The sequence below is a fragment of the Lotus japonicus genome, chromosome 4 (genome assembly GCF_012489685.1).
Source record: "Lotus japonicus ecotype B-129 chromosome 4, LjGifu_v1.2".
In the NCBI taxonomy this organism is placed as follows: Eukaryota; Viridiplantae; Streptophyta; class Magnoliopsida; order Fabales; family Fabaceae; genus Lotus; species Lotus japonicus.
Genome location: NC_080044.1, coordinates 48,542,610 through 48,555,662, shown reverse-complemented (window position 1 = coordinate 48,555,662; position 13,053 = coordinate 48,542,610). Strand labels below are relative to the sequence as shown.

General features: G+C 35.3%; 1 protein-coding gene and 1 long non-coding RNA gene across 7 annotated transcripts; one reads left to right on the top strand and one right to left on the bottom strand.

The window, feature by feature from the left end:
- The first annotated feature begins 752 nt into the window (after nucleotides 1–752).
- On the top strand, nucleotides 753–5,413 carry LOC130710883 (uncharacterized). 6 transcript variants are annotated; one of them, XR_009010495.1, is made up of 9 exons: nucleotides 753–1,455; nucleotides 1,585–1,633; nucleotides 1,877–1,908; nucleotides 2,222–2,653; nucleotides 2,794–2,899; nucleotides 3,404–3,477; nucleotides 3,621–3,719; nucleotides 4,539–4,609; nucleotides 4,856–5,413. It is a non-coding gene; the product is annotated as an uncharacterized LOC130710883 (long non-coding RNA). The 6 variants fall into 6 exon arrangements; XR_009010496.1 differs by having other exon boundaries at nucleotides 753–1,482; XR_009010493.1 differs by lacking the exon at nucleotides 1,877–1,908 and having other exon boundaries at nucleotides 754–1,455; nucleotides 2,222–2,475; nucleotides 2,581–2,653.
- A 2,795-nt stretch (nucleotides 5,414–8,208) lies between these two features.
- On the bottom strand, nucleotides 8,209–12,315 carry LOC130710355 (acid beta-fructofuranosidase-like). The gene is made up of 7 exons (XM_057559576.1): nucleotides 11,837–12,315; nucleotides 11,332–11,340; nucleotides 9,767–10,623; nucleotides 9,320–9,481; nucleotides 8,993–9,228; nucleotides 8,769–8,856; nucleotides 8,209–8,672 (listed from the first exon to the last, which is right to left on the bottom strand). Exons 1-7 carry the CDS (start codon nucleotides 12,231–12,233, stop codon nucleotides 8,469–8,471), a joined length of 1,953 nt encoding a protein of 650 aa, XP_057415559.1. The 5' UTR covers nucleotides 12,234–12,315; the 3' UTR covers nucleotides 8,209–8,468.
- Between the last annotated feature and the right edge of the window lie 738 nt (nucleotides 12,316–13,053).

Below are 13,053 nucleotides of genomic sequence, written 5' to 3'. Positions count from 1 at the left end.
GTTATTTTCTGAAAAGAGAATTAATCATGGCCATCCCTTAGGGAGAATTAGATTTCCCACCCCCTGTTTTAGATTTCCCACCCCATTTAAAAGTGGGGAAAAACCAATATTGTCCCTCCGTGTTTTAGTCCGAAACTTCAACCTTCGGATCAGTACGAAACTTCATCCTTCGGATTAGTATGAAACTTCAACTTCTGGACACCTCTGACAGATTCTACCACCTTTTTCAGCACCATTACTCCATAGCTTCACCTACCTCACCACCATTATGACCTGCATAAACTCCTCAACCACCCAACCACCCCCCATTTATGGCTGAACACACTGTTTGGATGGGTCCTCGTGTTATTACCAACTTTGATTTAACAGACATAACAGAAGATTGATAATATGATTCATGTTTGTAATGTTGTAATCATGTCTGTAACCATATTATTAGCAAGAATATTTTCCTTCAGTATTGTAACGAGGTCTGTTTGTCCCATATTATTGTCACTGCATTTTCACGTTTCTGTCTTTGTGACAGTATCTGGTTTGAAAGATCCGAATCTTGAAGTTTCATATTAATCCGGTTTTTCAACTCTCGGACGTCTAAAAAAGGGGGGTGGTAAATTTAATTATGAAGCAGTCCGAAACTTATAGTCCTGGATTGATCCGAAACTTAAAGTCTTGGATTGATCCGAAACTTAAAGTCCTGGATAGATTCGAAACTTAAAGTCCTGGATAACTCTTACCAAGCAGCAGAATGCAGTAAGTTAAAACCAAATCAAAAGGCATATTCATCAATTACAATCTCAACCACCACCACAATTACAAACCAAACATTTCAACCCAACAATTCGTTAGGCAAGTCCTCCAAGACGGCCACGACACCGATCATGTTATTTTAACTGTAACTAAAGAATCCGAACTTTTAACTCTCGGACTAGTCCAGAACATCAACCTCTGGACTGGTATGGAGGTTTAAGTCCCGGAGGGTAGTCCCGACATTTTTTTAAAAAGGCTAGGGTGGCAATTCTAAAACAGGGGGTGGGAAATCTAATTCCCTCCCTTAGGTTTGATCATAGTCGTTGACATACTGACTTTCACTCTTCCATAACATCTGAAACATCTCCTTCTCACCTTCTCCCTTTTCACTCTCTCTGTAGTTATGAGCATTGATCATACCACACCTTTCTTCTTATGCCTTCTGGATTCTGCGTTATGCGTTTTGATTGAAGAACTTAAATCAACATCAGGAATTGGAAAATTTGAGAGATAACCATCACGACGATTGCTGAAACCATCGTTGCTTCTCTGAACCGAAAGCCTTTTTTCTAATTTAGGGACCTATCTTCTCTTATTCATCAGATCAATACTGCCCGAAATCTCACCGGTAGTTGAATTGTAATTTTTTCCTTGGACGGCTGCTGGGTCCTGGTCGATGGAGGTTCGGTGGCAAAGAAGCCATCAGAGGTGCGTAAAAGTCTCTTCCATTTCATGGTACTTATGGTGTTGGATGTCTTTGCTGTTTTACTTCCTTCGAGACCTCTATATTTTCTCATTTCCGAAATTTTGTGTGTGATTGGTTTGAATATGTTTCAGGGCCTGTGAAGGTGATTTCTCTCTGGCCGCTAAAATAGCTTATCTGAAGGTATTGTATTTTTCCTATTTGAATCAACAGAGTACGAAGCTACCCTTAATATGTTGTATGGCCAATTTACTAATGCATTTTACTATATGAAATTTCAACTTATGGCATCATTTCATATTCTTTGCCTCACTCTTCCATGGTTTTTTCTTATGTTTCCTTTGTTCTTCATTTCCTTCTTTGGTATTGTTTTCTTTTTCACCATCATTGAGTATGTTTTGTGTGCACTTCTTTTTGTTAAACAAGGATTTCTAGCCGCACTGGATCTTCTCCTTTCGGTGAGCATATGCAACACTTCAATTGTTTCTTCTTATGGTTTTGTTTCTACTTTTTTCCTTCTTTGGTTTTGTTTTACTGTTTCACCACCATTGATTGCCTATTTTGCGAACTGGAGTTTGGTAACCATTCTTTGTTTATATGGATTTTCTGCCTGAAGAGTCCCAGACATTGTATCATGCTATCTTCTTTTGGATTTTTGTTAGTTAGTTAAATCCTGTAGTCTCTTTGGTATTGGATTGCATATCTAATTGTTGCAATTGTAACTTTAGGATTTTAGACACCAATTAAAATGATGACTGTTTTATGATTTAGGATAAGGCCTTTGTTTAGGCAGCAATTGGGATGGCAGTGGTGCAATGTAAGGTGCCTTCTTCTTTTACTCTTTCAGCCAGTCCTTTGGTCCTGCTGGGCACCAATTTCAGGAATTAGGGTTCACAAAAAGTAAGCAATGAAAAAAGGGCAGAGGATGGAATGCAGAGCAACAGCGTATCCGACAAGTCGTGCGCTGCCTCCTCTGACTATTACCATTGATGGAAACGCATCGGATCCAAACTTTACTTCTCCAGGTTCTCCTATTAATAACCACTTCTTGAAATCACCATTTGATTCCCCTGTTTATTCTTACTTGCAATTTTCCTGTTTTTGGTATTTCATGGTTTTGGTGAGTTCAGAGACTCCCCTTTCCTGCTTTGGTCTCCTAGGTTTTTCCTTCGCAATTGGATGTTGTTTGTTTAAATTTTGGCTGTAAGTCCTCTTTTCTTATGTATGGTGTTTCATTTTTATAATCTGGAACATTCTATGATGATTTATAAATATTTTATCCAACCTTTTCAATTTGATTAGCCTAGCTGCTAACCAATCATGTATGCTGATTTTGAATGCAGGTTCATTTTTTAAAACCACTTCTTCTATAGGTTCGTTTTCGGGCGGCAGTGATCTTCACAATCCCCTTCTTCAACACCGTTAAGAACTAAGAACCAAGCGATTTCTGTTATGACTTATTCCCTTTTTTTAGTTTTGTCCTGGATTGGTTGTCTTTTTGCTTAGGCTATATATTATGTTTTTTTTACTGTGTGACATTTCAAGTGTTGATCCCTTTTTTTTTACATGATTAGTGTGCCTTTTCTATTGATTTTTAAGTGATTGATTGTAATTGGCTGCATATGGAAGAAGGAAGATTTGTGTGCTGCAAACCTGCCTCAGTCTTGCATTAAACAAAGTTAGAACAACCCATTAGTGTGGACTCTTTTATTTTCATGGAAGGATGCATGAAGGGTCGTTTATGTTTATTTTGTTTGCTTGATTCTTCTTCATGGAACATCCGAATGCACACACATGTAGGACAAATTTATTGCATATTGGGTTTCAGATGTTGACATAGAGTGAAATTGAAGATGCATTTTGAAATCTGGAAATTGTGTCTACACATCCTTGGCTTTTTTTCTCCCTTTGAACCCATTTTTATCTGACCATGTCATGTTTTTTTCATTGTAGATTACATAGGTGAACTTCATCTTCCTCCTCTTCATATCGAGCAAAAGGATTCAGTCACGATGTTCTTTCATCCGGTAAGAAATAGTTCTTCTCCTCTCTTTTCCTTATTTTCATTTGGCCACTTTTCCCTTTCAAGTTTCAATCCATTTTCTTCTAATTTTTTCATCGTTTCGATCTTGGAATTAATTCAGTGTTTTGCCATTTCGAAATCTCTTAGTCTCCACACTTGGTTAGAATCTGAATGAATGATGGATGAGCTCCATTTTTCCACCAGTTTCCAGACCCGATGAGTAAATTCTACCTTTTGTTTTGCAGTGTATGTTTTCTTCTCTCTATTGTTCTTTATTTTGGTATATTTTTTGGGTTGGTTGTCATTTTGATTTTGGATTTTTTAGAAGGCTTTTTTTTAATATGGAATTGATACTACTATAAACATGGTTTTTTTTGGTCCTGAATGCACTCTTTGTGCTTTTGGTTGTCCTTTAGTGCTTCTATTAGCTATTTTTCAATCAAAGCATAATAAATGAGAGGTTTAATGCTATAGAAACCGTTTTAGGAAAAATGGTAATATCTGCTTACTTATATTTTATTTTTTAGAAACTGAAAAATTAATGGGTATGGGATTGTTTTTAAACACTACAGTGGTTAGTTATTACGAAATCATAACATTCTCTCTTTAGTCTTCAGTTTAAGAATGGGTATGGAATTTGAGTAAATATGATGAATTAATTGAAGGTTAATGATTGAAGGTAAATTTAATTTGGTAAATAGTGGTTTTTTTTTGTTTTGAAGGAAGAAAATATATCTGATCAACTTGGTGGGAAAGAAAGCATATGGTTTTGGGCTCTTTTTTGTTTTTTTGTTTGATGTAGTTGAAAAAAAACCTGTGAATGCAGGAAGCAGTCAGCATTAGTAGCAGAAAATAACAGTGATATCATTAACTTCTTTTTTCTTTTATGATGGCTTGGTGTTAGATGTAGAAAAAAATTGTGTATGCAGCAAGCAGTCAGCATCTATCACTGATATCAATATTATACTCAGCCCACTATCCCCACGCATTACCCTCATCATGATTTTTAATTTCTTTCCTTTCCTCTCGAGGGATACAGTGTTTGATTTGATGATCCATGCTCAGTTTCTTTCAGGTCACTATTTCCTTGGGATCACCTGTTGTGGCGATTTGAAAAGTGATGCAAATTAAATGGTGTAGGTTTGGTTGTTGGATTTGTTTGGCATAGGTGTTTTCCAATTTAAATATTAGAAATTTTATAATAGTTTTGGTAATTAAATTCTTTCTACTTTGCCACCGTAGGAATTGGGCATAAAGTTGTGTTATTAAGTTGATTGGACTTTTTGGTGGTGGTAGTGGTGTTATTCCAATGTACTAATATGAGAATGTTGCTATTTTTTAGAAGACAAAAAAATTGATTTTGGTGTTTTAATGTGTTTCAGTACCAAGGGAGCCAATGTGAGGTGTCGTTTCAGCAAATCAACAAACCTTATGAGTTATGACATGATATCCTCCTTCCTCATTCCTGGCGTGCTCCTCTTATTTGCATCCCTATGACTATACATTGAGCAGGTTTCTTGACTATATGCAAGGAAGTTTACCTTCATACTGAAAAGAAGGCAGCTTCAGTTACACCTTGGCCTACCACATAAACTAAGAGGAAGAAAAATTATGTACGCATCGGATGTGATGCTGCCTTAGCATCTAGAATATCTTCGGATGATGGGCACTTTAAACAAATCAAGTCACCAAATAATCAATTTGATCATATCCTAAACCCTTTTCACTATTTGTTTTTTTCTAAAATTTGATCATATCCTACCCCGAATGATAGCTCAAGTGCTAAGAGCTGGGGAACATATGGGTTAGGAGGGGAAGGTCCAGGGTTCAATCCCTGGCGGGTGCAATTTAAATGCCGATGTACAAAAAAAAAAGACATGATCATTGCTAGCTATTTAAGTTTGTGTTCATTTAATAAAAAAGTTTGTGTTCACTGTTTAGTGCAGAAGATCATACATGCGGACCCATTCTTATGATTTTATTTTATTTTGGATCTTTTATTCATGATTAAAGCACCGTTTGGAAGAGCTTATTTGAGCTTATATGATAACATAAGTTCTTATGACAGTGTTTGAGAGAGCTTATGCAAACAACTTATGGCCTATCATAAGCTGTTTTGAGCTTATTTTCATAAGCTACTCAGGATAGCTTATGCTTATATATAGCTTATTTTCAATTTATTTCAATAACTTAATTAAAATAGCTTATGACCATAAGCGCTTAATTAAGTTGTTTTCCAAAAAACAAGGCTTAAATAAAGGAGTAACAACTCTTCCATTAAAATGTGGGTCCCTAATTATAAGTTGATAAATGAAACATAAAAAAATAAGAATAACAATTAACGATAAATAGTTTTAAATAAAAGAGAGTAAATAAAAATGATTTTTTTAAATTGAAATATGTATTAGATATGCATATTGGTTACATATTATTATAAGCACAAAAACGTGTTACCAAAAAACTAATAACATCTAAGAGTTACATAGAAATTAATAAATTAATTTATTGACAAAAAAAATTAATAAATTAATTTATAAGAAGTTAAAATTTTTATAACCTTAAAAGAGTACAATTAAATCGAACTTCAAGGTGCTTAATAATGCCAGAAGAAACTGTTTATATGCTACAATCATATTATATTATTATTTTTGAAACCGCAATAATATTCACATCTGTTTTTTATTACCTACTCTCTCTGTTCTTATATAACTGACACTATTTTAATCCTTCTTTTTGTTCCTATTTATTTGACACTTTAACAATTTCAAGAAAACATTAACTATACTTTACCAATTGTATCATTCATTTATTGGTGGTAGGAAAATTAAAAAGTTAAAGTTAATAAGAGAGATAAAGGGTATAATAGGAAGTTAGATAGTAATTTTAATAAAACAAGAACACTAATTATTATTTCTTAATACTTGTGCAATAACCTTAAAATGTCCGTTATATAGGAACGGAGTTACAAGAAGTTTAAAAATTTATAACTTTACAATTAAATCCAACAAGAACCTTTCTCATTCTACGATCCTATTCACATATGTTTTATATTATTATATAGAAAATAAAATATGTATTAAATATGCATATTAGTTACATATTATTATACGCACAAAAAAATGTTACAAAAATAATATCATTTAGCAGTTGCATATAAGAAATTTAAATTTTATAACCTTAAAGAGTACAATTAAATCCAACTTCAAAGTGCCTACTACTACTGTGACAAGAACCTTTCATATTCTACAATCTTATTCACTTAAAATTTATTTTTTTGAGAGCAAAAGATAGTTATTATTAATAGAAGAATCTATGAGAACAACCCTCTCATAGTTGGCAAGATAGGTAATAAAGGGCTTACAATTGCAAATAAAAAACCCCCACATGGCCAGCCTCATTAAAACCTCTCAAGGGAAAACCCAATGGGAAAAATCCAAGAGAGGAAAAAGAGTGCTGGACCAAAAGCTAACAGTAGCATGAGCCCAAACCAACAGACAAAACCAGCACAAAACCCAACAAACCGACATCAAACACCTACAAGCTAACAGGCCAATTCTCTCTAAGCTCCTCCGCCAAACCACGAATAGCCTCATCATCACTAAAAAATTTATAACCTTCAAAATTGGATTAAAATTCTACATCAAAGTATCTAATCATGACACAAAAATAAAAAATTAAATTCATGAGTAAAAAGTAAAAATCATTCCACTTCTACAACTCCATATCCACTTTCTTACTATATTAACCCGCATCTCAATAAACAATTTTCCAATCAAACATATTTATCTATGACATTGTTTCTTATCCTTTAACATTGTTGTATGTGCCTCAACAGATCTCATTTATACCTGGAAAAAAAATTACCTCATTTAGAATTTCATATATGTGAAGTACTTTATAGAATCAACATTAATGTAAAAATACATTAAAAAATTAAAGTAAAAATAATAGTTTTATATAATATAAACATAACTTATTATGTCATTCTAACATATAAATTTTGATCAAAATAATAATATTATTATCCTATTTACATTTCATGAAAGTATATTACATTGCATTGTTGTTTCAGTTTTACAGATTTAGAAACCCAAAAGCTACCAAGAAAACCTATGGCATGGCTGTGCAAGACGCAGATGCGAATGAACCTACATGCAGTTTTTAAATACTTTTTTAAAACAAAATTTCAATATATTACCATGCTAATTAGTCCACAAGAGCTTTCGTAATTGATATTTACATTGTTCAGTTTAAATATATTATTGTGATGTTGGTGAGCATATGAGTGTCAATATTGTGGAGCATTGATGTAGTATGTAGAAAGACTAAGCAAAAGATCAAAATCTCCAAGGGAAAATAGTTTTGCCATTCTTACTGCCTCTTTCTCAAATATTGAAGGATTTATTCAATAAGTGTTACAACATCCAAGTGTTACAAGGATTATATAATATCATATCATTCAACATGATTTTCACATTCACATAAATGGGAGAAAAAAATAATCAAATCAGTTAGCGATAGAAATGACTCACCTATGTTTATCATGAGCAGGGAAAATTATCATAGTATTATGGGGAACTTAATTCCTCAACAACGTTCCTAACCAAAACAAACAAAAACAAAAAATGAATATTCCCCGTGCATCGCACGGGTAAAAAGTACTAGTAAACTATAAAATACCACAATTATATTGAAATTTCATTTAAGATATATATATATATATATATATATATCCAAAGAAAAACTATCATAATAACAAATATAACATATTTTCACTAGAGAATTGGACAACATTGTCATATTTACTTAATGAACGGATTTCTCTTTGCAAATAGACTTTCATATGCAATCAAATAATTGGACAAAAATGATATTGGAATGGGCTTTGTGCAAAGAACACGAGACATGTTGTGTGGGTTGATGAGAAGGTCAATAACCCACACACATTTTCCTTCATGATTGTGAGTCTTTCTCATTATCTCCAATTCAATATGTTTAGCTCTTCTGATCTGGTTGGTATGGGCGTATAAATGCAGAATTCATCTGCCAAATCTTGAATGAGGCTGTCACAGTGGCCTCAGTAGCATTGTTGAACAAGAACAACCGAGCAGCCCCATAGATTGCCCTTGTTGGGTAAACCCGGGATGTCACAGTGGTCCTTCCACCTTGAACAAAGCTTTCAACTATAGAATGATCCACCTAAATTGTAATAACCAGAAAAACCCATCAAGATTACAGTTTGGTCTGCATAATGCACATAAGATGTGTATCAAAGTGAGAGGCTCTACTACTTACCAGTACCCTCAAGGACAACTTTTCGCCTTCAAGTACCGGAACAGCGCTCCCATAGATTTGCTTGTGAACATCATTTGCCACAGAAGACCTACAAAACCAATGTAACAATTTACCACAATTTGTCATTTCTAAGTGTCATAACAAAATTTTAATGGTGAGACAAGAAATGATGACAGACAATTGTGATCCGGATTATTGATGCTAAATTAAGAAATGTCTAATACCTTGATTGATCAGAGCAGAATGATGTCTTAAGCTTTCCGTCGCTTCCTTTGACGACATAGAAATATACAGGAGTGTATTCAGAAAGACCATTATCTGCCAAAACTAGGAAACCAAAAGGTCCCAAGGCACCTCGTTTGGAAGCTCCACCACTTGTGCTGCAAGTGTACTCAACATTGGATTGTGGTGCTTTATCTAGTGCTTCCTTGTCTATCTCAAACTCAGCAACAATGTCCAACTGTTGCATTGACATATACATCACTTCTAGCCAGGTTAGTCAAATGTCTCTGGATTACAAATTTTAGGAATTTGAAAACATGAACACAAACCTGTGTGGCTGATTCAATGTCTAGTGACACCACTGACCCTGGCGCTGCCTTCAAATTTTTGAATTCGTCGCTTCTTAATCTTAAACTATCCACCTCTGCAATAGGCCACTGAAGTAAGTGGGTTGTAGTCTTCTTATCAAGTGTCACTGTTCTTGGAATACCCTGCACATTAAAATTTAACAATGTTATTAGTTATTACTAGCAAGAGAGTTAAAAAATTATAAGTACACTGAACTCGGTTCCCTGCAGCCGCAACGGTACCCAACAGTCACGCAATTAGGCAATCTGAACCATCCGATCAAAATCATTCACTTTAAATATTTCACAAAAACCAGATGATAGATATAAATTTAAAATCCGAGCTGACTGATCGTGATTTAAAGAATAAGATTGCGCGACTTCGTGAATGCAGAGAATCCATAAGAAGGGTTTTAAATTTAGATTTACCTGAACTGATGCCCAACCTTTGGCTACATCAGCATATTCGCTGTCAGACTCACCAATCCAACCCCACAACACTCTCCTATCCTTACTCTGATCAAAAAATGTCTTGGAAGCATAGAATATACCATAGTCATACCTCAATCCAATACCAACATCATTCTTCAAATCATCAGCTGTGAACTTAACCTTCTTCTCATCATAAGTCCCAATGGAATAGTAATCATGTCTATCATCATCCAAACTCACCTTCATAACATGCTTCACATCACCCCCATTAATAGAAGTATCCAATCCATTCTCACCCTTCTTGGACACAGGGAAGAAATCTACACACTCCCACATGCCTGTGCCAGGGACAGCATTGAGCAAATCCTTCTTAAGCTCATAGGTTTTGAAGTCCACAGTGTCATAAACCAAGGCAATGCCGGTTTTGTTAAGCTTGGACCCGATGGTGATACGCCATTTCCCTTCAGAGGTGAACCAAGCTGTGGTTGGGTCCCTGAAGTCCTTGAAACCAATCCCTGGTGGAGGGAGCAGAACCGGGTTTGCAGGGTATTTGATCCAGTCCACAAGGAGAGGGTCTGAGGGGTCAGCAGGGTATGCGAGATTCTGAACCTGCACTGACTCATTGGTTGAACCTGTGTAGAGCATGATGATCTGACCGTCTGGTAAGATGGTGGCTGAACCGGTCCACACTCCCATTTTGTCATACCATTGGTCTGCTACCATTGCTAGGGGAAGGTGCTGCCAGTGGATCATGTCTCTTGATACTGCATGTCCCCAAACTATGTCGCCCCATACGGCACCGTTTGGGTTGTACTGGTAGAAGAAATGGTACCATCCCTTGTAGTACATAGGACCTGAAATGCATAAGTTGAAGGTACTGAGTTTACTGACTACTATTATGCCTATGCGTTCTAGATTCTGATGGAGGATGTAATTTGGCCAAAATAGTTTGATGGGGGCAATTCTGGCTTTTTGAAAACTTTGGTAATTTTAAATGTTTTTTTTTTTGAAACTTGGTAATTTTAAATGTTGAAAAAGATAAAGCTTTTGCTAAATAATTTTGTGGGGTTGACATAATTTATGAGATTTTATTTGCAAGGTAAAATTTATGGTGTCAAAATCTAGTTGAGCCTGTGTAGTCAGGTTACTGGGTCCTAGTATTTTCAATTCTATTTATTACTTTGATAGTGTCAACTCAACTAAAACTATAATTCATTTAAATTTCATTCTTTTGTTCAACTCATTTTTGCAAATTTTTATTTCTATCGTTCTCATTTTTCATCATGTATCTTATTTTTCCCTTTTCTCTTCTTATGTACGATGAGACAGGGACAATTTTAGAGTGTGTCCGACAATTAATAGGAAAAACTCTTCACCATCCAATATCATTTTATATAAGAAAGAGAAGTGAGAAATATGATACATGAGAATTGAGAAGAAAACAAAAGAGAAATGAGAAAAATTAAGTAAAATGGGATAAATGAAAAAATGGTGTATATAAAACAAAACTATACAATTTGATATAAAGTTTCCACAAGGATAAAAGACAGAAGTGTTCTCACCATTAGGATCTGAAGCAGCAGAACAATATAGCAAAAGAACAGGTTCCCCCAATATTCCAAGCCAGAGTCATCCATGAAAAAATAAGGTAAAAAATTAGCCTGAGAAAAAGGTGAAAATTGATACTTCAATTCAATTAAAATTAAAGAAAACCATTCAAATAAGACTGTTTTTTGACACTAAAAACAACCATTCTAATCACTTTTCACTGTTTTTCTTTTTGTCTATTATAAAGATTCTGTATATTCCCAATAGAGAATGACAAAATCTTCATCCATGTTGTTCGGAAAAAGTGGTATCTTTTTCAATTAAATAAAAATCACACAAACAAACCAATCAAATCTCTTATTAAACTCCATTCCACTATCTCCGCCGCAGAAAACATGAAACAGGTTCTGATTTGCAAATTGCAATCAAATTAAACCGTGTGATTTGGGAATTGACGGTGAAAATCAAGCAAACAACGAAATCAAATTCAGCACAATGAATGCATCAATTAAAAATTACCGTTCATCCAATTCTTCTCTGGTTGAAAATGGAACGTAGTTCTCTGCCACGACAGCATGCTGTTGTTCCACGGAAAATACTCCGCTCCTCCACCTTCGCCGCCGGCAGCGAACAACCTGTTCGTCTTCTCCGACACGCCTTCTGAAACACCGCGCGAAACGGCGCGGGAAGGCACTGTTGATTCCGATGACGCCACACCAGCATGGTGGTGAGGAGCGCGTGATTTGGAGGCACTGTGGCCGGCGAAGGTGACGAGGGAAGCGAGGAGGAGTGAGCCGAAGACAATGAGGAGGATGTCGTTGCGGTGGCGGCGAGGGTGGTGGTGCTGTTGGTGGTGGAGGAGGGGGGTGTGAGAAGTTGGAAGAAGCAATGGTTCTTGTTCTTGGTTTTTCTTCATGTTGTGATGAAGAAAGTGGCCAAATCAGAGGGAAAGTGTTGTGAAGTGAATCAGAAAAGTAGTGGAATTTGTGACATTGGCTTGCGTTTTTATATGGACAAGTTTTTAGCTCCAACTGTCTGGAACTCTGGATAGATCGGGTGTGAGGACGTGGATCACATGAAGCATATGAACTAGGGAAAAAAAATTATTTCCACTAGTCGGAAGACTAATCTCTCGTCTCACAGCAGCGAACTAAGCAGTAAAAAGTTGACTAATAAGATTAGTGAATTAGTTTCTCATTAGAGTTTGAACTCAAGACTCTCAATCTTTATCCCATTCAACCTTTATATTCTCTAACTCTTACTACTTGAGAGCTAACCCTGAGAGACAATTCCTTTAATTACCTACTTAAATGATGAAATGTGAGAATGTTAAGCAAATACGACAAGCCATTTGATTGGGGGGGAGTCTTAACACACATGTTTCACGTTCTAAACAGTAATTAAAGTGATAGAAAATGAGAAATAAAAAATGGTGAAAAATGGGATGGAAAAAAGGGAAAATAGTACTTTCACAATTCAAATTTCACCACATATATTCAGATGAAATAATGAATTATATAATAAGAAAAAAATACAGAAATTAAAAGATAAATTAAAATTGAAGAGAAATTGGAGGTAAAAAAACAAGAAAAATAAAAGTAAAAATGTTGTATGAAGTATGAACTCATGAAGACATGAACTATGAACCACTCATTGGAAGGGGAGGTGAGGGGGACCCGCAGTGGAGTTTCGGATTGATTGTTACTGGTTAGACATCACATCAATAATTGGGCTTG

Bases quoted from the DNA above. Each gene is read 5' to 3' on its own strand.
- LOC130710355 (XM_057559576.1), bottom strand. From the start codon at position 12,233: ATGAAGAAAAACCAAGAACAAGAACCATTGCTTCTTCCAACTTCTCAC. The intron at 9,482-9,766 runs GTAAATCTAAAT...TTTAATGTGCAG, and splicing joins AAGGTTGGGCATCAGTTCAG to GGTATTCCAAGAACAGTGAC. The intron at 9,229-9,319 runs GTTTGTGTTCAT...TCAATGCAACAG, and splicing joins ACATTGAATCAGCCACACAG to TTGGACATTGTTGCTGAGTT.